Below are 26,974 nucleotides of genomic sequence, written 5' to 3'. Positions count from 1 at the left end.
CTACAACCCAAAGGTATACGAGAAACCCATGTCTCGAAAAAAATGTGAATGGCCCAATCTCGCAGTGGTGAAATAGCCATGGAATTAAGAATACGTATTCAGAGGAAGAGTCAATTTTCCAGTATATTTCTGCTCGAGAACACAGAGATTTGTCTTTTTTTTTCCTTTCAGAATGGGGGGGGGGTGCATACAAAATATCTACCGCTGTGAGGGACATATTATGTAGTTCACTCCTTTAACCCAAGATGATTCTAACAGACACGCTTTGACATCCGAGGCAGAGTCAAAGGTCATACATAGCATGTCAGCTTGTCATGATTTATTAGGGGTTTGTAACATGAACCAGTATCAAAGCAGTTATGTACAATCGAAATACGCGTATAACCGAATGATACAAAAAACTATTGGGCACTTATATGAATCACAAAAATTCATCACTCGCAAGCCGCCCGCATAGGCTCCTAAACAAACTGATCATCTGTTGCTTTATTATATCCAAGCTATATACGATGGCAGTATTCAGTCGAACCGTTGAAACACATGCCTCTCCCAGCATTCACTGAGGTTTTCTGATTTTTCTTCTTCTTTCCAATGACGTCATTTTACTATGATCACTGTTAGCGGTTTTAGAGTCACTGGAGCTTTTCTTTCTGTTGCAATCGACCAATCAGAGGCCGTCATTTCTGAAAGTGCGTCAAGACTTGACTGAGGAACGTTTATTATCTCGGCTTACCTGGGATTTTTTTTTTCTATGACTTTGTCATAGTTGTTGTACTCCAATCATTACCCCATTAAGCAATATCAAAATGTGCCGCGGGGAGGGGGCATGGAAGTTACGACATGAAATTGCACGATGTACCTCGTAGGTTAGGAATGATATTACCCTGTTCAGCCTGTAGTGCGCTAGTGGCAAGATAAAATGTTAGGCCTTTGTGACAGGTTTACCACAGCTTGCCTGCCTTGCATTGATTTAAAACACACAAACACGGATCAGCTTTATGTCCTGGTAAAGCTCATACTGTATTTTGTTTTCAAAGTGTTCAGCGTGAATTTGCGTGCAAAAACGATGTACAAATGTACGTTACATTTCTTTTCGTGGATAGAGGGATAATCATAATGTATTACGTAGAATGATGTTGTCATAAAACTGACCAAAAAACTGTCGTAACAAAGGTCGGTTGTTCACTGCGCTAAACACTTTGCGTAAATTACGATAACAGTAACAAGGTAGAAAAATATAAAGATCGATAGATAGATATATAAGTAGATAGCTATAGCAGAGTACAAAAAACTGAAACCACGATAAAAGACAGAGAGAGAGAGAAAGCAAGATCGAAGGAGGAAGAGGAAAGAAAGGGGACACACCGAGCAATGCCGCTAATTGTCTCATCTTTCTAATGCAAAGATGCCTTGGAACATATGAAGTCAATTACGCTGGCAAATAGAACTCGTGTCCATGACTAGCAAACCAAACCAAGCAAAACTTAAATGGGAACAGCGCAAGTGTAGGACGTGTACGACATGTAAAACAAGACGATATTAAACGAGGGCATACGAGAGAAATGCCCAATGTATCGCTATAAAATTGTCAGCATTCCGTAATGACTGGGATTCAGTCTTTGCTCTGACTTAAAGAAAGAAAAGGGGAAAAAAAGTCTTTCCAGGAGATACTGCGGTGATAATTTTCAGTTAGGCCTTCCCATATCGCACCATGGTAACATGTCCAAATACAAGGTAGAGCACAAATAATTAGACCAGTATGGTTGCCGTGCCAATGCAGTACACAACCACAAAGATGACACACAAAATTACATCCGGTATGGCGGAGTAGACTTTGGTTTCCTGAAAGTGATTAGAGAGAGAGAAAAAATGAAAACACAAATATATCACAACAAAGATGGCCAAGAGAAAATACTTTCATTACTTCAGGCTTAACTTATAGAACATATTTTATGTATTGTGCAGTGTTCCTCAGGTGTAAATTAAAAAAAGATGCCACACGCTTCTGCTGAATCTAAAGGGACCGACATGCGTTTATATTTCCTTTCAAATGCCATCGGATTGTCAATCCGAGGGAAATCCTTTCACTTCTCAGAATTCAATAATGTCACATCGGCGATATTGGAAACATGTTGTCGGTCAAAGAGACCTTCGTTATCCTGTTATTCTTTCGTTTTATGGTATGCACATATTGTTGCGCAACTGCACATAAACTCATTCTCTTTTGTCTCTTTCTCTTATTACGTAGTCTTTTCATTAGTAGAAAGAATATTCCGTCAGTCCAAAAATCAACACTACATGAAATATGACGTTCGGAAAAGATTTTCATTCCTCCCATCCGCAATCTTCTTCATAGCATAAAGAAAAAGAGGCATTAGTGGTAGAAATAGTATATCAAATGTAGTAATGCTAGTGAAAAGAGAAGAAAGAAAGAAAAGGAAGAAGTAGAGAGGAAAAGGAGAGGCTCGAAGAGGATTTGCAGCAGAAGACCAATCTATACCGTATGTCCCAAAAGAAATTACAACGGGGCCCTCCACAATGATATCTTTAAAAATAGTGAATCAATCTAAATATAAATTCAGGGTATGAAACAATAACTCATTGCCCACATCTTACAGAAAACCCCATTCGATTTGCTTCAGTGGTCAAAGAGAAATGAGGAATTTTGTAGAGGATGTCGGGAATCTCTTCCGTCCAAATTCTGTCTATTATTCACACACAAGAGCATTGAATTGCTAAAATTGGAAGAATCAGACTCATGACAGGCTTTACAACAATCCACATTTCTCTGTGACCGCTTAACCGAATTGAATGGGGTTTTCTGCAAAATAGAGCTAAGATATTATATTTTAAGACCCTGAAGTAGCACTTATACAGGTCGATCATATTGGGTGTTATCAATTCGAAAATCAAATTGCAATTTTTGGGGCGACTTACTGCAGTATGTCCCCAAAAAATTACAATCAGATTTTCGCATTGATAACACCCAATATGAATAATTCTTTTAAATGCTACTTCAGGGTCTTAAAATATAACATTTTAGCTCTATTTTGCAGAAAACCCCATTCAATTTGGTTAAGCGGTCACAGAGAAATGTGGATTGTTGTAAAGCATGTCACGAGTCTGATTCTTCCAATTTTAGCAATTCAATGCTCTTGTGTGTGAATGATAGACAGAATTTGGACGGAAGAGATTCCCGACATCCTCTACAAAATTCCCCATTTCTCTTTGACCACTGAAGCAAATCGAATGGTTTTTTTTTTTTTTTTTTTTTTTTTTTTTTTTTGTAAGATGTGGGCAATGAGCTATAGTTTCATACCCTGAATTTGTATTTAGATTGATTTACTATTTTTAAAGATATCATTGCGGAGGGCCCCGTTGTATTTTTTTTTTTGGACATACTATATATATATATATATATATATGTATATATATATATATATATATACATTGTATATATACAACTTGTATATGGCGTGGTAACCTACTGAAAGTTTGAGCAGATGGTTCCTGTCTTCCTCATCAACCGTCCTCTCTGGCTTGGTTCTCTGGCACACACACAGCGGGAAGACAAAGAATGAGACTATGACAGTTATTTCGACCAGGAACACAAAGACGGTGGAGAAGAGAGTAAGATTCCGCACTTTTATAGAGCTCTTCGACTCGATTTGAAGTAGAAGGCTGAGTCCTGTCAGAAGCAGTTGCCCAAGGAAGGCCATACCGGCCGTGACAATTCTCTCCCTCGCCAGGGGAGGCAGGAAAAACACGCCTATCGACATCAGCGTCGTCAGGATAGACGACACCACAATCTGAAGAGACACGTCAACATCGGCGGCATCCTTGACCAGGACGATGTCGAAAACGGCCCTTGAGATCGTCGGTAGCGGAGCTATGGATTGCACGGTTGCGTTGTACGACCGCGTGCTGTGTAGGTCCCATTCCGACCCGTAGTACAACGCGTCGATGTCGATGCCGATCGCGTCAAAAACGATGTCCTCTATGGGTTCGACCCGGCACCCGATGGCCAGCGAGCACAGGAGGTTCGGCTTTCCGTCGATTTGGCTACCGTTTACCACATCGTATCCAGCGTCATCCAGCTTACTTTGGCGCACGCACGGCACAGTTGCCTGGAAGAAGCGAAGGTCAGACACCTGCCCGCTGTTATGTATGGTAGCATCATGTGCAATATTTTGTTGAATTTCTTTCCTAGAAGAAAAGCAGCATAATATCAAAGAACGTTACATACTCGTCGAATATACATAAGATATGTCAAACATAAGTTACCAATTCTCGTTCGATTACATTCACCACCTCAAGTTGTTCCACCCACCTCCTTGGTTGAAGATTGTTTAGGACCATTCTCAGTGGCGGATCCGGGAAGGGGCGCACCGGGCGCGCACCCCCACTTTAATTAAGAGAAAAAATGGAGGGGCGTGCACCCCCTTTAATTTTGTAAAGGCGCCCACTCTTTACGGGATTCCTGGATCCGCCCCTGATTCTCATTGTATAATGAATATTATTCGCCATTTCATCGTCAGTGCTGCTAAGAACAAATGACAAATGTGAAGTTTTGGCGTTACGGGAGAGAGTAATCCGAGTAACTAAGCCCGGGTAATTAAAGGGTGTGTACAGTTCTGGTCGAGGTGAGGATTTAGCTTTTAACATTTTGCAAGATAATCAGAAACCACTCTATGAGATGTCAAAGAGCATGCAGTTCTAAGGGGTATCAAAAGTTAATTCGATGAAAATCGGTTTTGGAATGGCTGAGATATCCAAAAACAAGGTGAAACAAAGAGATCCTAATAAAGTTGTGGCATGTCGCCTTTTATTATTAGCACTTGTTTGGATATCTCAGCCATTTGAAAACCAATTTTCATCAAATAAACATTGAATCCTCCATAAAATTACATGCTCTTTCATATTTCATAAGAGGCTTTTCATTATCTCACTTAGGAATGTTCAAAACATGAATCCCCACCTCAACCAGTACTGCACAGTCCCTTTAATCTAACGTTCGAGCCAAAGAGAAGAGTATCTATATACTGTGAAAATTAAAGGTTTCTACCGGGTACGTTTTCGAACAAAGGAAAATGGGTAACTATGACATATTGTGACGTTCTGCTTATGTGTGTGCAGTTTTACTCTGTTTTCTCACTACCTGACTCCGTAGTTATTGCTGATGTTGGTATTGTGTGTGCGGTTGTGTCAGTGCAGTGACATCAGTATGTCTAGAATATTATTGGACTAAACAGAGCAAAAATTACGAGTCAAAGGTCACGTTCGAGACGTACGTGCCGAGTAAGGCGATCCCACTCAAATTTCAGGCAGACCTATGGAATGGGAGGGATAAATAATATTCAATCCCCATGTAGAGAAATTACGGTCTAGGGCTCAGCCGTCAGTGACTGGGGTATATTTTTTTAATCAAAATTGCATAATGTTTGATTAGATATGATTTTGCGACGGAATGTGTTTCGGCACCTGTATTTCTGTGTCGTGATAAAGAATAAAGAGTTCAATATCACTGTCCACTGCTATAACGTTGCAACTTTCATGACTATAAACCCATGACTACGTATATAAGCCCTACGGAGGGCACCTGGAATGAGGCGCCAAAAGCTTACATCTATCATTACCAATAACACGGTCTGTTAAGTACTAATGCCATTTTTGCCTTGCGATATGGTGGTTCTGAGTGTGTTTGGCGGAAATTGCACTCCAGGTTCACAATTACCTTAAGAACAAAAGTAACTCTACACACTAAGAAATACGGGTTCAAATTTGAATCCCAAAATTATCCCTATACAACCACCCTATCCGGTGCAACTTTGCAGCCCAATAAGCAATTTGCAACCTCAGTTTTGTGCTAATCAAGGGTACAAACGTGCACCATAAACATTAATACATTGTGAATTGAAAATTTGGACCATGAGTACCAAGGTTTTACTCGTAAGATCAAACTTACACTCTGATAGATATGTCTGCATCTTTGTAGGTACGAATGTAATTGCGATATTAAATTTTCAGCTTGCATAAAAAGGTGCAATTGTGCACCCCAGGGTGCTGCTATAGGAACAAATAGGGTGCAAATTTGAACCTTAATTTTTTAGTGTGCACATCAAAAATAACGACAGAAAAACTCAATACAAAGCAATACAAAGAAATACTTTTCATGTAACTTGGGTAGAAAAAAAAAACCTCACTTTTCTTCTGACGTGACACATTGTCGCAATCACATTTGGCGATGCGATGGTTATAGTTATACCAATAAATATTCGTATTAGATTAATAGGAGTAGTAAAATGGGTCAAAAAAATCACCTGCTCTACCCTCCTTCCTACTCTCTAAAAAATCGAGTGAAAATATTCACTCTTAAAGGAGTGAATACAATAAAGAGTGAAGTTAGAGTGAAATTGGAGTGAATTTTGAGTGAAAATTTTCATTTCCACTCGTTTTAGAGTGACCTCAGGGATTGCTCCAAAATCTTCGAGTGATCCTTAAGGTCACTCCAAAATGAGTGAAAATGAACATTTTCACTCAAAATTCACTCCAATTTTACTCTAAATTCACTCTTTTTTGTATTCACTTCTTTAAGAGTGAATATTTTCACTCGATTTTTTTTAGAGAGTAGGGGTCAATCTAACCTCTCTTTCTTCTCACCTGAATTTCGATTTACGCAATATGGTTAAGACATGTTTATATGTATCTGCATGGGTAGAAAATTCCTTATTCTTAGGCAATTGTCGACTTTTCTAATGTATTCGTGACTATTAAGGAGGGCGAGAGTGCTGTCTGCCACCAGCCGTTGGCTGATTGGCCGACGCCTCTCGGTTGCGCTGTCTTGAATCTGTCCTCGGACGAGCGTGTCTTGATTGAAGTAAAGCCACGCGGTGTGGATATTGGGTACTTGTAAGAGGGATATCATTTTCTTGGAAAAAAGAATAAACAAAAATATGTGAAACCTTGAAAATATATGACTCTCTTACACTTTACGGGCCATTCTAATGAAATAACTCACTTTCTACATTTGTACTTGATTTTGCTTAATTTGAACAACAGGAACTTCAGTTACATTTTCATGTACTTCAACATTCTTCACTTTAGGTGCAAGTTAGGGCTCCTGCAGTAAACGCACAACAGTCCTACGAAATTGTAATTTCGAAATTTGGCGGGATGATTGTCTTTGGGACTTACCCGTGGAGTATGGCTGTGTCCGGAGTCCAAATGCTTTCGCGGGAGAGCACTAGATATGCAATGTCGTATTGGGTCCGGTTCCAGGCCACTTTTTCATCCGTCCAGTTCTGTAGATAAAAACCGCAAATTTGCGCTCTCAGTGGTTACTGAAGCGGGAGAAAACTGTTGAAAGTTCACTTGCACAAAAGTTATCACTTAATGCCATCATGGAATAGATGTTTGTGGATGTTATCATTCTGTCTCAAAATCAGTGTGAGCTGCGTTTCCGTTACTGTGACTTTTTTATTTCATTTATTTATTGTCTTCTTTATAAAAGCAGGGTAGTCCCATTCAAGCCGCAAGGCCTGCTTTCCAAGGGAGCCCTGCTGTAACAAATCACATTTATGGTACCCTGAAATATATACATAACAATCATATACAAACATACAAAATTAATAATACATTCCATAAGAGTGGAAAGCGAGAGAGAGAGAGAGAGAGAGAGAGGGAGAGAAAGAAAGGTGACAGGAAGAATACATGTGTACAACTTTCAAAGAAAGGAGAAATTACTGCTAGAAACCACCTGGATGTTGCGGACATTACGTTTAAAAAGGGGCAGTGAGGTGGAGGATTTGACAAACACGGGTAGTGAGTTAAATAGCTTCGTTGCTGTGTATGAAAAAGACTGCTTTTTATATTTGGTCTTGGGTTTAGCTAAATACAGTTGGTGCATAGAGACTGATCTCGAGTAGAGTATGGATTTGCTCGCTGGGGTAAAAGTCGTCTTAAATATTCGGGAGCAAGGCCATTCAAAATTTTATACATAAATACACTATATATAATTACATTCCAGTTTATGTTTAACGGATTGTAACTTCAAAGAATCTAACATAATTTGAACAGGGGTATATAGGTTGCATCTAACACTAAGCGACAATATTTGTTTTGACACCTCTGTAGCTTCATTAAGTTTTTCTTCGACAGTGAGCCCCACACAGTTGAACAATAATCAATATAAGGAAGTATCAGAGTGAAATATAAATGAAGGAGTACTGGTTTCGTCAGACAGTGCTTAATCCTTCGCATACATATAAGAGAACTCATAATTTTCTTAACAATATCATTGATCTGAAAAGACCAATCTAAATTCTGATTTACAATGACGCCTAAATGCTTAAATTTGGTTACATTTTCTAACAATTTGTCTTCCATTCTAATCTGTATAGTTTAGCTGGATTTTTCTTCCTTCTACCAGAAATTAACATAACTTTAGTTTTATCGGTATTGACAACTAATCCATTTTCATTCAACCATTTACATAAAACATATAATATCATTCTGTAACTGTGTTTGAACAGCCTGTACTCCTTATCCTGAAGAAAAAAAGGTTATGTCATCTGCGTACAGTGAAATATTCGTACTAATATAGAAAGGTAAATTGCTTATGTCATTAATGTACATACAAAATAAAAGGAGGCCAAGTATTGGACCCTGCGGTACACCGGAAAATACTGAAGAAAATCACTTCTTATTCCTTTGTATGATACACATTGCTTTCTTCCTAATAAATATGACTCAAACTATAATAATTCAATACCGTCCATACCAAAATAACTCAGTTTCTTAATAAGAAGATCATGGGGAATGATATCAAACGCCTTCCTCAGGTCTAAGAAGACAGCGCCAGTAAATCGACCTTTGTCAAGGTTACCATATAACATTTCACAAACTTCCATTAAACACGTTGAGGTGGAGTGTTTACTCCTGAAACCAGACTGCCGATCACTCAATAATTCTTCTTTATTTAGGTATCCCATCAATTGAAATTGAACTGCTCTTTCTAACACTTTGGAAATAATTGACAAACGGGAGATAGGACGAAAGTTACTTAATTCATGACTTGCTTTTACTTTGGGAACATGGACTACTTTAACCATTTTAAAATCATCAGGGAGACGCCCAGATTGTAGTGATTGATTAAGAATGCGCACAATAGGAATGGCAACCAATTCAGCACTAAGCTTCAGCAGTCGAGGGTGGAGGTCATCAAGTCCTGCAGATTTCGAACAATCTAGGTTAACTAGTTCTTTTTTTAACAAATTCAAAGGTGATCTGGTCAACAAAACATGATTGTGCTTTACTAAGTCGTTTAGTAGCATCCACGCTGTTGTGTCTCACTTCACCGGAGTCTTCTTTTCCATGAATTGACTCAGTGACTTAACTAAACATATTGTTGAACTCCGTTGCTATTTTTAAAGGATCAGATACAATTTCCCCATCCATAACCATATGTAAAGATGCGTTACATTTACTATCAGGCAAAAGCCCTTTTACTATATTCCAAGTTGTTTCATGACCATTACTTTCCTCAATCTCATTGCGGAAATAAGCCCTTTTCAACTTTTTATTCAAAATATTAGTTTTGTTTCTCAATGAAATATATTTCTCCCACAAAACAACAATTTTACTTTCATCACAAACATTCTCATGTTTCATCTTATCATATTGACGTTTATAATAATCTCTATTCCTTGCAACTTCTTTATAAGCTGAATTTATCCATGGGGAACCTTTAAGTTTCTTGCGCACTGATACAAATTGTGCATGTTTGTCAGACAATTTCAGAAAAATATCTCTAAACTTCTGCCACATGATGTTGACATCAGTAATATTTGAAAACAATTCATTCCAATCAATACAACTTCAATCATTGAGGAATGCAGTTTCACTAAACGATTATACTTGAGGCAACATATTTTAAGTTTTTACTTTCGTTACAATATATATTAAAGAGTGGTCACCGAACCCAATAGATTGTACACCTGAACGCAATTCCCCGAAAGCTGTTGAAGCAAAAATCACATCAATAAGAGTCTTACTAAAGGGGGTCACACGCGTTGGTCTCTCAATGAGCTGTTTTAATCCCAGTGATTCGCCTATTTTCTGTAAGCATGTTACAATTCAAATCACCTAACAATATCATCCTATATCAGACACCGAAAATACTTGTTCTAAGTATAGATTTTCTTCGAGTTCTTCAAAAAAGGAGACAGAGCTATTCGGTTTTCGGTACACAATACCAAGATACAAACTAGCCTCGTTTCTTGGCTTTTACTTCAACCCAAAGCAATTCTAAACTTTCACATTCCAAGTCATGTCTCCTGATACAAGGTATACTGTTTCGAATGTAACAACAAACGCCTCCTCCAAAATAATTTCTGTCTTTCCTCTCCATATCATATCAATCAATACAACATACATCCTTCCCAATAGTTTCATCTAACCAAGTCTCAGATAATGACATTATATCATAAGGATAACCTTTTAACAAACAATTTAAGTCACCTGTTTTATTTCTAAAACTTCTAACATTTAAATGGGCAATTTTAAGCCCCTTTTCAATGGAAAATGAACATCCTTCAAAATTCAAGTCACTCTTATTATCATTTACAGTAGTATCAAATAAACCTGTACTTATCTGCTATTCTGAATTAATATCATACACAAAGGGTAACTGGGAAAATAAACATTTTGTACACTGCCAATCCACAAATTTCTCATAAGGATCACTATACTGAGCACTTGAAACATTTACACATCTAGTATGTACCCATTCTGAACAGTTCGTACACAGCAAAGCTTTCTGATTTCTCTTTACAGTTTTTTTTTTCACATATATAGCACAGGGATACAAGATAGGCAAATACACACTATTAATATTCAACGGAACAGAGAGGTAGTAACATCAAAATGAACAGTGAAAAGAAAAGAAGCAAGTATCAACTCAACTTACGACAAGCATACATGTACATACAGTAAGTGTTCGCTCGGTTCACGTAATGGTCAACGTAGTCACTTTGGATAAGTGTTCTTTTCTCGTTACCTTGTGTCATGTCATGTCGGTCGCCATTGGGAGTTTTGACTAGTATGACTCCGTCCTGTGTCCATATTCTGTGGTCCTTCGCTAAGTTTGCAGTTCTGAGTTTCTACAGGAGTTTCGCTCTTGACTTGGTTAGGCTTTCATTGATGTATACATGCCTAGTTGATGACGATGTTGGATTCTGCGACGTCGATGACGATGTATTCCGTAGTTTCCTGCGAGCGGCGTAGATGCGTTCGCAGATTCGGTAGTTTGTGAACTTCATGATGTTTCGATCACGCTTTCGTTGACCGTTGGGTGGAGTGGTGCCGAGACGAGACGAGCATCAACACACACACACATCTACTCTTCGTCGCACATCGTCGTTGATGATGTGCGACGAAGAGCATGACTGTATTGCCATCATCATCATCATCATCATCATCATCATCATCAATCTGAAATCACGATTGAGATTTGGTGAAGATGGTCCATAGTGATTGTAACGTGAACGTTTGTCACACTTTACTCTGTAACAGCAGCTATTCTCAAAAGCAATAGGCCTATAATGCACCAGAGTACGCGCACGACATACGCATACATGACGTCCAAGTCACAACCAAAGTCGCCATTCCAATTTTGTTCCTTTTCTCTTTAACTACCGGTATATCAAACAGTATATCTGCAACAATAGCCGCATTCACACGTACAAAATGGGGATGACGATCGCGCTCCAAATCTCGAGATTTTTTGGATTGGTTTTGTTTTTCCAAGCGTTCACAAGCGCAGAAAGAGTGGGATAGCAATCGCGCTCCAAATCTTGATTTTTTTTTTCAAGGACAAAAATTGTTGTCAATCGATAAATCGATCAATCTATTGTTCTTGCGCCTCACAGTGATGTGCATTTTTTTTCTTGTGTTTACTAAACTGAATTTAGATTTTACTTCTGATGTTTGTTTGTTTTTTTTTTTCAGTTTCATTTTGGCTGGTTCAAGTTATCGTTAAAAAAAGAAAAGAAAAGAAAGAAATATATTTTCATTTTTCAAGAAACAAGTAGTGGAATGTAGCCAACACCCTTGAGCATTCCCCAGTTTTATGAACTTTGCGATAATGGTATCTGTAAAAAAAAAAAGAAAAAAAAAGACGGATTTCGGGTTTTTTTTTTCTTTGTTTTTTGATCAAATGTAAAGATTTGCATATCTCGGTACATGTACAATGTTTGTGTATAATGTTGTTTGTCTTTATACAATGCTTTGTTTGTTTTTGTGAATGTGATTATTTTTTGTGTGTCTCACTGAACGAAATTCGAATACAGAATCATGAAGGGTGGTGCGCACGCTGTTAAGATGTGCGCTTTGAATGATGGGATATAAAATCTCGAGCTTATTTTGGTCGAGCGTTCACACCGTCACCGTGGGGCAAATTAGCGCGCGTATTCAAAAATGATCGAGCCAATTTTTGTGTTTTCTTGTTGTTGGGTTGTTTTTGCCAAACGTGCGAAAAAAAATTCGAGCTTGCGATCGCGATGCAAATCTCGAGATTTGTAAATCTCGAGATTTTTTTTTTTTTTTTTGAACAAAAAAAAAAATGTGTACGTGTGAATCCCCCTATTGACAGTTATTTCGACCGGCAATACTCTTCCTGTACGTCTGAACGCTTGCAGAAAAACTCAAAATTCGGAGCGCAATCACTAACTTGCTAATCCTGAGCGTGTGAACGTTTGCAAAAACTCGATATTGGGAGTGCGCTCGCCATCCCGCTGTTGTGCACTTGTGAATGCAGCTAGTGTGAATTGATTGTCTGGAAACATTATTCTGTACTATTATGCTAACTGGCAAAACGTAATGTGTAGCAAATCGCTGACACAAATCAGATGGTATAATACTCTAAGCAATTCTAAATAATTTTTGAATAGTAACTTCTGAAACAAAACTGCAAGCGCCATTTGAACCTGTTGATTCACATCGAACTGTTGTGATTTCGGTCCTATCTAGCAGTGAAAATACAACAACAGCAACAACATGCAGCCATAATCTTCGATGGTCGTGTTTTTGTTTTGTTTTGTTTTGTTTTTAGACGCCAGCTACCGTGGCCTAGACCCTGGGTCATTTTGCTCTATAGTAGGACTGGAAAGCCATCAGGGACATTTCAAATCACATCAACAGCGTGATGGGCGGTTCCAGCGGCGCGGCGGTTCACAACCGAGGTATAAGATGAGGTCGAACTCGTTCACTGCTTGGTTAATCTTACATTACATTAAATAGAACTTTGATGTCTCACAAGGAGCTCGTGGTTAAACTTAACTGGGTAATCCTAACTAGATTGTATCCAAATAATAATAGAGACTAGAACAGGGACAGGAACGCGACTTTTCGTTGCTTGTGATATCATAAAATCGATGTGATAATTTGTTCGTTGGACTTTAAACAAAGCAGTACAAACTAAAACATTCGAAAGCTAAAAACCGTAACCTACCTGATACAGCCAAAAGTAGATCTCCGCAGTCCCTGCCTTTTCGTCCTGTACAAAACATCGACAGCGACAAAAGAAAAACAAAAAAACTTACTAAAAGAATGTACACGAGTGACGCTCACGTGAGTTAAGTGATTTTTCAATGCTCTACCCGAATCGGATGTGTCAAAAATAACATGCTCATCTTCGGAGGGGCACCCGAAAGAAACGCTCAAAACATGCACGGTTTCATTGCTCCGTCGTTTAATTTCGACATCAGATACGGGTGATATTTGTTAAAACGAAGGTTTCATTATCCGAAAATGAAATAAGGTTCGTTATTCCAAAACACACAAATTCCTTATATCTAGATGTTCGTTAATCTGAGAACGAACTAGGCTTCGATAATTCGAACATTATGCGGCGTTATTCCGAAGATTCGTTTTTTCCGAAGGTTCGTTACTTCGACAATAGGGTTCGTAATTTCAAAGGCTCGTTAAACCTAAGGTCTGTTGATCCAAATGAAATAAGGTTCGTTAATACAAATATGAAAAGAAGATGCGCATAGGCACCTACTAACGAACCTTCGGAATGACGGATCTAACTTGGTTTCCGGATTATTGAACCTTTGAAATAACAAACTGTACTGTAACCATCAGAGACACTGGTAACGGAACAGCTCACCATCACTATCCAATAGAGAAAATATATAACGAGATGTAAAGAAATACTATAGCATTTACTATTATATACCTCATAAGTGAGATTCGTATCACTGATTGGTCAAAAGTATATCACGTGACAAGGTGTAGTTCCGTCTATCCTGCCTTAGGGTTTTCATGTAAGTGATAGAAAGGCAAAACCCTCGTGATAGAAAGGCAAAACCCTCGTGGTAGTAAGTCAAAACCCTCGTGATAGAATTCGTAAACCCTCCACGACTTTTGTACACATAAGTACACTAGACTTCGCGCGCGGTGTCCGCAGGCCCTCCAAGGACGTTTACTACGCGCATCGTATACAACACATTACACACATGCACAATCACCGCACTATACTAGCGCACAGCAGGCATGTTTCAACATGGCATGGTGATCGAGCGCTCACCTCCGTGATTTGAAGTGAGTTGAATCAAAGATCGTACACTTTGTCTTCAGGATTTCTTAGGATCCCGAAGCAGAGACAAATCTCAGCATGTTGGAAATTTTGAATTAAAACACGAGCGACGGGAAACTGGATGTATATTGTAATCTTCTTCCAAGATTTTATGCAGGAGCTCGCCGAAGGCCTTGTGACTTACCGTGAGTACCGTGCGTACTGGGTAGTCTACGAAATGCACGAAAACCATGCAAGCGAGCGCTGTGGCCTGGTTTTAGGGCTAACGTTAGGCCTAACAGTTTTCACAGAATTTACTTCGGTATTTGCCTAGCCCTAGATCTTGGTTAAGTCTTAAACAATGAGGTATATAAAACAAATATCAACTGCTCTATATTCGGATGATGGTGGAAATTATCACTCCCTCGGTGCTTTTCATACCGACCCTTCCATCACCCCTCGGCTAACGCCTCGGGGTGATAGAAGGGTCGGTATGAAAAGCACCTTGGGAATGATAATTTCCACCATCATCCTCATGAGCAGTCAATATTTGTATACTATTACTATTATTTAATACTACTATTAATACACACACACACACACACACACACATATATATATATATATTATATAATGTATGCATATATATATATATATATATATACACTCTAAAAACGCAAATGTTGAATCTAGCAGGAAAACCAACACTTTCAAAATGTTGTCACTCCTCGGCCCTTTTAAATGCTAATTTAACATTTGTGTTTTTAGAGTGTATATATATATATATATATATATATATATATATATATATATTAATGTAATATATATATATATATACTATATGTATACTATATGTATACATAGATAGAGAATGGGGAGAGAAAGAAAGAGAGATACTAGTATAAAATAGGGAAGGAAGGAAAGATGATCACGTGACTTGAGTGTTGACATCACATCGCCATGCACTTACCACATTGCTAATGCTCTTCACAGATATCGACGCAGCTATTTTCAGTGGATCCGTCGTATGTGTCGTAGGTGGGAGGTACTTGCTGTAGTTCAGCAGGATCTTGGTGAGAAGCCTGTACCTTGCTTCGCTTCCGTCTGAAAAATTAACGGACATTATTTGTTACTAAAATATTCCGACATGTTGGCGACACGACCTCTGCCTGGAAACGGATCGACAGAGAGTGCATTGAATCAACCATAACTTGAACTCAAATGGAAACTGCTTGAAAACTATACGGTATATACATAAACATCCGGTACATATACCTTAGCCAAATGCAATCCATTTTTCACTTTGCCTGTGGACAGGGTTGCCAATAATGGCAACACTTTTGACAATTCCTTCGCAGACGACAGGGATCATCTCTGGGAATCAAATCCAAGCTTATCTAGAAATACGAATTTACGATGTACCTTTATACCTATTCTTTGTTTATTCTTGCCTTGAAAGCGCAATGTTCATCTTTTGACTACGTGTGTATATTCTATTGTGATACAGTAATTATCTTATAGCACCCTGAATTTTAAGAATACGGTCCAGGGCATGAATCTTGTGTCATAACATACTTTATCTCCTGATCCAGCTGTATGCATGTATAACTGACAAGGCTTGCATGACGATAATTGCAGGGCCTTTTTTTGAAGAGCAGTGACTCTGAAAGAGATAATATTTCATTACCTCTATCATTCTTTTATCATTATTATCATTATGATTAAATTTAAAATATTGTAACCATCATATCTATTAATCTCTACGCGTCTTTAAATTCCGGGGTTTCCCGAGACTTAGAATATTGCTCTTTGATTTTACTCATTCCTGTTTTCCAACAACTATAAAAAAAAGACAAATTAATGACAATTTCAGGCGAATAATTAACTACACCAAACTTGCTTCACAATCAACTGATAATGCAGACATAATATACAGACAGGGGAAGAGCATTGATCTGGATGTCATACTTGCAGCTTCACATAATAAAGGGAAACTCCACGTGGAGGCGGGGGGGGGGCACCATCTCCAACACAACAAGAAATACATGCATGGTGCAACATATTGTTGGAAAAGACAATACTGTATACCTACCACTCGCAACACAAACAATGTACAGTGAAAACCAGGAGGGATGAACCGACATACATTTTGAAGGATATTGTATTTCCGCCGTTCAAGGTCCAATAAATACGGGAAGGAACACGACCACTGAAAGACGAAAATCCGTTTGAAAAGATACGGATAATGAATTACCACTGACTAGAACTGTTCGATTTCAATGAAAATATTTCAATTGAAGTTTATCAGTGCTGTAGATGTCTGAAATCCCAAGTTTATATCATGCACAACATTCTTTTTTTTAAATTTATACATATCAATATCATGTATACACAAAAACAATAAACATGAACATGAACTACAAAGTATGAACCCACTAACCGATCTTGTCGCGTAAGCAATTTTGCGTGTTTCTAGTCGCGAACCCATAAAAGTGCACGACAATCGCTATCTATATACATACACAAGGTCCATATTATACTCTTCATATCTTGCCTTTTTTTTTTCGTCCTTCCCCTCTGGGCCAACTACCGAGAATGCGAGAAGAAACCAGCGCAATCCGACCAGGGAGGTGGACCTCCCTGATCTCTTCCCACCTTCCTGATCCGACCCAGCACGCACATCCACAGCTTTCGACTTTTCCCCCGTTGAGGGTCCGAGATTTACTACGACCTTCCAACTTTTATAATTTCCTCGAACCCGCCCCGGCAAAAACAAAACAGACCACAAAAACAAAAGCATCATTACGTATCTGAACAGCGCGTCTGGAAAAAAAATCAAAAAACACCAAACAACAACAACAATTCAATATTGGTTTACAGCGAGATTTTGAGGCTCCCCTGAAATTCTTTCATTCATATTTGTTGTTACGCTCACTATGCGACGTCGAGATACCTTTATAATTATATTGATGGTTAGTACATTATACTGCCATGTTTCATGCCTCACTTTGCCTCAAGCTGTAATGACCATAACGAAAATCTTTAAGTACATTGTATCACAACGTAACATAAGAATAGCTGTAATATTCATTGTCTACACTCATATCAACATTTAAATGTAGATAGATGGATAGATAGACAGATAAGAGAAAGATATACAAATATTCAAGAAACAACCATCAAGTGCACAAGTTCTTAAAAAAGAAAGGTTAGTTAACTTTGTATCATTACCTCAAAGAAGAAAGAAACAGATATGATCATTCTGACCATAACAAATTACATATTAGAGAACCCCTTTACATGAAAACATATTATTAACGCTAAATAAGCAAACAAACAGACAACTTATACTATCCAGCTAGGAACTAGCCCCGTAGAATGACGAAGTCCGCGCACGACGTACAGGACTGAAACCAAAATCATAATACTACCCAAACAAGTCCAAAGAAATTCTGATTCTAGATCTGACCTTGGTGAATATTGTTAAAATATATAAATCTAAATTTAACCCGAATTACTGAATTGCACTTTATTGTTTTATACGTGTATCATACGGATAATATTGACGAGCTGCAGCAAGTCTACAAAACGCTTGATACAGCCTTTAAGATGCTGTCTGTGTGAAGGCGAGTACATTTTAAAGAAACATCTCTTTGAGGATAGCATCAACATGATTCCAGATGGAGGTACGATACGCTTGAAGTACATTGTTTCATCTCGCATTCCTTTTCCGCCTGAAGACGGATTTTTATATAATCGATGCTATTATATTGATGATAGCGAAATTATACTGACAATAATATCAGTAATTATATTATCTTAACAGTAATAATGATAAAAATAACGATAATAGAATTATAATCATCATTGTCATTGTTCATGTTATCATTATCATCATCATTATTTTATTGCAAGTGCGTACTAGTATCACTGCGAGCAGAGAACATGACTGAAATCGACGCGAGGGCGATGAGGTGGCTCAGCCGGTTAAGCGCGTCAGCCTTGCAATCAAATACCTCGGGTTCGAGTCCCATTAGTCTGGCTGATCAACGTTTGTATGTGATCATGCCGTATATATCTCTCTTGAGGAGGTAATATCATTCTGTCCGTAGGAAAATTCTGACATTAGATGGATGTCCCGTGTGTGAGGTAGTCATGCCTCATGCAGACAAGTAAAAGATCCCACTTCCCTTGCTGGCGAAGAGCACGGTGCAAGCCGGTGAAGTGGTTCACCCCGTTTCATATAGCAAACGGTATCAACTCGGAACATTTTGCAATACGGTGAAGAATTCGACCAACAATTATTTACTGTATGTAGCAGTGAAAAGTCGCATAGCATATAACATTATATCAAAGGACAGAAATGCGATTATTCCGTCGCAAGTGTTACATCATAGACTTGCAACAGGCGATCTAAATTCAATTTAAGTTTCCAGCTAACAAAAGCGCCTGGTCAATATAGAGGTCACCACCCCTGCCCTGGCTCCGGCTAAGGAGCCCGCCTAGTACTTCGTGACGAAGTCATTTCATTTCATTTTATTTCATTTCATTTATTTCCACTTTCATGATTGGTTTACAAACTTTGCATTAAAACAAACAGACGGACAAACAAACAAACAAAAATACATGGTGTCACATAGTGGCGGAATCATGAGAAGCACAAACTAGGCTTATTGAAAATGATCCCTTAAGAAATATTGTGATGTAAATATGTAATCATTTATAATCATTGGTTTGTAACTGAGTTGAAACATATAACATTACATATATCAAAGGACAGAAATGCGATTATTCCGTCGCAAGTGTTACATCATAGACTTGCAACAGGCGATCTAAATTCAATTTAAGTTTCCAGCTAACAAAAGCGCCTGGTCAATATAGAGGTCACCACCCCTGCCCTGGCTCCGGCTAAGGAGCCCGCCTATAGAAGTACTTCGTGACGAAGTCATTTCATTTCATTTCATTTCATTTATTTCCACTTTCATGATTGGTTTACAAACTTTGCATTAAAAACAAACAGACGGACAAACAAACAAACAAAAATACATGGTGTCACATATGATAGTGGCGGAATCATGAGAAGCACAAAGTAGGCTTATTGAAAATGATCCCTTAAGAAATATTGTGATGTAAATATATGTAATCATTTATAATCATTGGTTTGTAACTGAGTTGAAACAAACATGAATGCAAAATACGATAAGATTTACAACTTGAATCAATAAAAAACGGATACGTGTAGATATGAAAGTAGAGAAGAAAAGAAGTCATGCTATAACATTCTCTGTCGTGTATTCAATGTTTCCTCCAGCATCGTGAGATATGAATCAGCCGTTTGCGCGACTCAAAACGAACTTGAACTCTGACCTCAAAGTGCGGCTGCAATTTGTGAAGAAAAAAACCCCCACATCAAACAAACAGAAAAGATTATGGGACCACGAATCACGTGTGGTAGTCATGTGAGCCCAAAGAGATTCTAAACCTATATCATCTCTCTGCGTGAGTCTAATCTGCTTTATTTAATAGATCGTTGTTTCCAACGAACCATGTATCGTCAGTTGGTCTTTTCTACTTGCTTAAGTATTCAGTATATTGCTCCATAATTGTATTATAACCGTCTTCTATTAGATTACATAGGGGAATAAACAAAAAAGATCTGACGGTTTGCAAAAAGACATGGAAGACTGCCTACGGTCATAAATACTATTCTCTTGCTGTAATATCACATCAATGTCTATCCGTGCATGCAGTCACGCATGCTTAGCCTTGCAAAAGCTGCAAAAATTGGCAAAAGCTTCCTTACAATCAGAAAAGAAATATGAAATAAAGCACAATTTCACGATAACAAAATAGTATAGTGTCAATGATCCTGAATCTGGATTTCTCTGTAACGAGAATTCCGTTATAACCGTGTTTTTTTTTTTTTGTTTTTTTTTTACAACAAGAGTGCTCTGTAAGAAAGTTACAGAATTTTTACGTTTTCAACAAACGGTGGCAGCCACACACAGAAGAAGGCATCACCTCACAATTATCATATTGTTTTGTACTGAAAAAAAAAAGATACTTATATTGTGCTTATGTCTTCAGTTAGCGCATAATACCTTCTGTTACTACCTCTCTACAACTTATGACGCAAATTTACGATGCGGGTTATTTTGAAAAATTGTGTTGGAAGGTAATTCCCACTATAATAGTGTTCTGCCTTTTTACAAGCAACATTGATTAAGGGGTGTGAAACAGAGTTCTAAAGGCTAATTCGTTTATTTCAAGATTACCTTTAAAGCACGAAAAGTTTCCTTAAGCATGTATAGACGATCATGGTGAATGCCAATTCGATGAATGTAAATGCTAAAAGAGCAGTTGAACATTTGGTGAAAACCTATGGAAAATCTGACAATCCCTTTAGAATTTATGACTTTTCAAAGTTTTTGTTTGTTCCATACGAGATTCCCTTTTTCAGGTTGGAAATCTGCAGCAATTCGTGATGTCCCAAAATCTGGGCAATATAAAAAAAAACAAAACAAACAAACCTAGAGAGCGATTTGGAAACATTCTTATTTTCAATGAAAACAACATATCCCTTTGACCTGTCACTGACACATCCACCAAATGTCAGTCTCCCGTTCTGGAGGGGCTAAGTCAAGCAAGCTTTGGATGTCCTTTCAAAAATGATTTGCTGTTGTTTTTGGTAATGCTTGCTTTACATTTCCCTTGCATTGTTATACTGCTGTGACGTCACAAGTCGTAGAATTTTCCTGTACAAATATACATGTATATAGAAAGAACGGTACATGGAATCAACAATAACAACAACAAAACAAATCATGATTTTGGTCTGGTTTTCCCCAAACCTTCACACTGAGAGTGTTCCATTGACACTCTTATTATGATTTTATATTCACTGAAATTAGGCGAAACTCCCCTTTATGAGAAGATTCGTTCGACAACATTTTTTTTTTCAAAATATACGCTTCAATATCTTCTTTTAAATCATTATTTCTTTTAAAGTTTCCTTCATCGACTGCCTTGATTGCTGATTTAAATGTTTTTTGTTGTTTTCTACGTGTTCTGAAAAAAGTGGAAAGGAGATTGTACGGCTGTTGTGTTTTACAAGGTTCCACGAGTCGTCTATTGTTCACCACAGTCGACAACCAACTGCCGGTACCATTGCAGTGAACTTAAAGCGGTCATACGAGGTAAAGAAGACAGAACAAAGGAAACAGAACAAACACAAACGTATCGGAAACCATCCGGAAAACATGAACATCCCTCTGAAGGCTAGAAAAGATATCTGAAAAAGAGAATGATGAACGCGGAAGGCCTTTCACGAAGCCGACAATTGAACAGCGGACGTGCAACATTCTGCAGGCAGCAAGAATCCACCTTTGACCCCACTGTCACCAGCTATTTTATGTCAGGTCGGCAACAGCTCTGTACTCATTAATATTGCGTGATTGAGCTTTTATACCCCGCTATTATAGAGGGAAATGAAACCTAAATGTATATAGGGTAATGCAGCAATATTAGTAAAATTCATATTCGAAAATTGAGTAAAATCGCACAATCCGTTTACTATTTTTTGAAGTTTCGATACAGCTATCGCCCTGGCTAAGAAGACTACTATAGATCATGACGCAAGGTCCGTAAAATGATATAAAGGAAATAAAAAGGGAATTCCGCAAATTTCATTTTTTTTTTTTAAATGTAAAGTACATCTTCAGGATCGTATGATCGCTCTGAACCCCCCCCCCCCCCCACAGAAATAGAGATCACGTCGCCTTTTATGTAGGCCTACTTAAATGCAATGACCTTTTGTTCGTTATATTCTTCGACTTACACATTTCCCACTTCATAATATTCGCCTCAGTAAATATTCGTAATATTCGTCATTCGCCTCTGTAAATTTCCTGTAAGAACTCTTCTTCTTTTTCTGTAGAAGTACATCTTTCATATCAAAAGTGCACTGCAGAGTGGTATATGCATGCCGTCATGTCACTATACATAAAGTGAACAATCATGTTGTTCAGTAATAGATACATGTGAAGTGTCTCATTTTTATAAAACAGCTTCTGGGAATCTCACGTCTTACAAGTACTGCTGCTATGATTCCTAGTTTCATTTATCTTCGTTTGAGTCTTTTGTTTGTATTCTGCAGTTTGCGAGTTCAATTTTTGATATGTATAACAAACAAGAAAGACCAAAACGTTTCAGAGGCTTGAATGGCCCTCTTGGCTTGTCCCATAGTCGTCGTGCTCTAAATAATAGTCGTAGTGGATCACACCATCACAATAATAGGAAAAATGAATTATGTGCATAATTATATCGCTAAAAGTCATTGTGTTTCAGCACAGTGATGGTAAGGGGTGGGGGAGGGGGGGGGTCAATCCCTTCTTATTTCACTCCTCCCCTTAGAATCTGCACTTCGGGCACTTTTAAATTATTACTTACTGACTTTCGGATTGAAATTGTTTATGCTCTGTCATTTCGAAAGCAAAAGGAACATGTATGATATGCACTTTATACAACAATTCTCTTTCAAAAGCCATAATTTGGTGGTGAAGACTGCGTGCACAGAATGTGTCCACTAGTGCAATGACTCCACAAAAGATATGAATGTATAAGCCACTTTAAATAGTGAGTAGTAATATGGCGCTTTAGCGAGTCGTTTTCTCGATCTAAACTGGATGCCTTGGCAAGTTGACACTTCCCTGCCTTTGCGTCCTGAACAAGACGCCTGCCTCATCAAACAGTTCAATCAAGTTTCCTTTTCGCAGCGGATTTTAGCTTCCCAAGACGGCAGTTTGCTGATATAGGCTAATACATTGTACTGCATAGAATAAAAACACCGTACCATATCAGTTCCCGTTCGTATTTTCTACACCTTTTCAAGGGTAAACAAGAAAAGGGATCATGTCGATTTTTATTTAGGTGTACACCTGTTAGTGTGCCACTTTCGACGATAAGATCACTCAATTTACGCACTAAATGCATTACGCACACACGCACCCCCCCCCCACACACACACACAAACAACAAGAATAATAACTACAACTACAACAACAACAACAACACATACACACGCACACACGCACACACGCACATTATTGGGCCTATACCTTTACCTGCATAGTGAAGGAAATAACTCGTCATGAGAAGGCTGAGGAACTGGAATACGGCTCTAGACATAGTAATGTTGTCAAACAAACAGCGCGCTGTATCAAGAGAGCAACGACGATCAGAGCCCCTTCCTCCGTGAATAAGCTCATAGGACACTGCTGGTTTCCTCGATCCCTGTTTTGTGGACAGTCTCCGCGAGGGGGTTGGAGTCGGGAGAGCTGACAGGCGGGCGGTCTGATTTTGCGATCATCTGAGCAGCCAGCAGCTGATGTCGTCTCTTTAACCACCCTCAAACGATTTTCGCAGACGGAGGAGCTAGAGGAACTGAAGTCACAGCGTAGCCCCATGTAGGACCTATCTACGTCGGCTGAATTTAAACCGCTTACCGGCCTGGCATGGTTTCTGTGTGCTAGGGGAAGCGGTAGGAAAGCACAGTGGATGTTTTATAGTCTAATAAGTGCACTGTATTAGTATGATTTTGGCCTCATGGCAGCCCTCGAAATGACAAGTGACAATCACCATATCTTACTGAATGTAATTTAACAACAACAACAACAACAACAACAACAACAACAACAACAACAGCAGCAGCAGCAGCAGCATCTACAACATTATCAATAACAACAACAGAAGTAACAACTAAAGTAATACGAAAAATTAAAGAAAAAAACCCAAACAACATCATTATTTTAAGGCAAAACCGATTGTATGGTTCCGTCTGTCAGCTAATATACCAGCAATGATTTTTGTCTGGGACGGAGACTGGGTGTTCTTTATGCTATCACATTATGCAGCAGACATTTATTATTTCCTGAACCAACATATTATTGACTAATTAGTTGGTGGGATCTGTACATTTTTTAGTGCTTTGAAGTTTTATTGTTTGCACCGTATTTGTACGACCACTCTTCGAAAAGCAGATACACAAACCAAGCTAGGAGAAATCACTATTCAAACAAAACAATACAAAGGACCCCCATGCAAAGAAAAAGATAAGAAATATAACGTTTTTCCTGTATTGCAAGTGCACGTCATCCTGTATAGAAGACAATTCACGTACTCCGCAATGATAGTGTGCAGTCGGCCGTGATAATATTATGATGTGCACGAAAACAAAGTGAAAAGAACGCCATTATTTACACACCTGTGATGCGCGGTTGCTTCCTGCATTTCCTTCCTGTATACCAGATCAGAGCCCCAATGACCGTGAGGAGCGGAGGGGGGGGGGGGGGGGGGGGGAGGGAAGGGGTGGAAGCATGCTCTTTGAACATCATAGATTCACATCATTAAAAAGATTACAAAAGGAAGATAAAAATTAATGTTCTCTCAAAGTTCGGAGTTTTGTGGAACAGCTAGCGGCTGTTAAAGCATGGACCACAAACAGGATTCTTATTACTCTTGTGTATGTGTACATAGTAATTTCATAAAACACTAGGCCTATGTTAGAGTACTGTTGTGGGGTAATGACATCATCACAGGTCATCATCCAGGTTTGTGCACATCGGATGACTCAAAATTGGTTCTATGGCATTTGCTTCTGCGACAAGAATAGTTCTCGGCATGAAATATCTTCACTCTTATAAGCCAAACATAAATTCTACACAGGAACATAACCCTATAACCCTAATCCTAATCCTCACATCAAACTGAACCTAAAACCCTATCACAATCCTAACCCTTACTCTAAGCCCTGGGAGAAAAATAAGACCGGTGCAATTGTCGCAGGAGAATATGTCGTGTCACCCCCAAAATTTTCAAACTAAAAAAATTCCAGAATATTTCTTGACTATGTTCGGATAGGGCGATACCTTTCCCGTTCTGTTCACCCGACTTTGATGTCGTCATTTTTTATTTATATTTTACGTATAAAGAGTCGAGTGCCTCTTCAGTCACACGTAGATGTGCGACCGTGAAGTGATTACTAGGAGAGTCCCTTTAAAGGGACTCTAGATGTGATTAGTGTTCCTGTATGCTTGATGTGATAGTGTTGGTCTGCCCTCTGTTGCCCGTCGGGCGTACAGGCAGTGGACCTGTCCTGAATATAATTCAAAGAAACTCTTCAACGCTCACCAATGCTATCGAGGATACATGCATTTCCCCCTCCCACCAGTAGCATCTCTCAACCGCCAAAAAATGTAGTCTTAACAGCGCCTCTCAGATGTTTTTAATCCTTTTTCTGTTTACAGTGATTTTCTAAAGCTGTGTATTGTTGTCAATTCACGTTCAGGAGGCTTAATCCTACAACACAGCTGCAGGAAAAATTAGAAGAAGAACAAAAAGAAATCGTTCAATATTAAACTAAATGATATGCCCTATAAAATATAATTGATTTTCAATTATGGAGTTTGATGTGTGTGTGTGTGTTTGTCAGTTATTTCTTCTTTCTCCAAGTGCAGTACCAATGCCCCCCCCCCCAAAAAAAAAAAAAAAAAAGAATACAAATCATGATAGGGACTGTCAATTTCGTGAAAACATTGTCCCTGATTACATAACATACATAACTATCAGTATGTGGAAACAATAGTAATGCATAAACCAGGGAGATAAACAATACAAGAGACCGTCATTATAAGCAGCTCTTGACTTAACTTGACGTGACTTTACATGGTTATACCGTTACATAATATTACAGTTTAAATGACTGTATTCTTAGAGGGGAGGCGATAAACGTCACTCTTGGATGATAATCTTGTGCTTACTCGAGGGTGTAGATAGATTCTGGGCTGAATGCTGTAGATGAAATTGCCGAGAGTGTATTATTATCATTATTATTATTATCATTATTATCATTATCATTATTAATAGTAGTAGTAGTAGTAGTAGTAGTAGTAGTAGTAGTAGTAGTAGTATGTTATTATTATTATCATTATTATCATTATTATCATCATTATTATTATTATTATTATTATTATTATTATCATTATTATTATTATTATCATTATTGTTATTATCACCATCATCATCATCATCATCATCATCATCATCATTATCATCATTATTTATTACCATTTTATTTTCTTACTTACAGGGGCATTGAAAAAGTGTGCATCGAAATAGCACTAAGCTGCAAGGGGTATTACGAGGCGGTAGTATAATCATGGAGCTACCAAGCTCCATGGTATAATCACGACAGGATATAGCGATTGCTCTCTGTGCTTGTTCAGCCAGCTGTGCGCACGGCACGAACTCAAGCAATCGCTTTGATTCACACGGTCCTTCGCTCGGCCAATCGGAGAGCGACTTCATTGTATTGGAATGAGAAGTTTGACCAGCTGATATCAT

General features: G+C 38.4%; 1 protein-coding gene across 1 annotated transcript; it reads right to left on the bottom strand.

Annotated features, from left to right (window-relative positions):
- Positions 1–1,749: 1,749 nt before the first annotated feature.
- LOC140237031 (5-hydroxytryptamine receptor 3B-like) lies at positions 1,750–23,862 on the bottom strand. Its single transcript, XM_072316975.1, has 6 exons — positions 23,698–23,862; positions 15,546–15,679; positions 13,508–13,552; positions 7,195–7,301; positions 3,489–4,206; positions 1,750–1,842 (listed from the first exon to the last, which is right to left on the bottom strand). The coding sequence occupies exons 1-6, from the start codon at positions 23,759–23,761 to the stop codon at positions 1,750–1,752; spliced, it is 1,161 nt and encodes a 386-aa protein (XP_072173076.1). The 5' UTR covers positions 23,762–23,862.
- Between the last annotated feature and the right edge of the window lie 3,112 nt (positions 23,863–26,974).

The sequence above is a fragment of the Diadema setosum genome, chromosome 1, assembly GCF_964275005.1.
Source record: "Diadema setosum chromosome 1, eeDiaSeto1, whole genome shotgun sequence".
Taxonomy (NCBI): Eukaryota; Metazoa; Echinodermata; class Echinoidea; order Diadematoida; family Diadematidae; genus Diadema; species Diadema setosum.
This window is presented reverse-complemented; position numbering and strand designations above follow the sequence as displayed.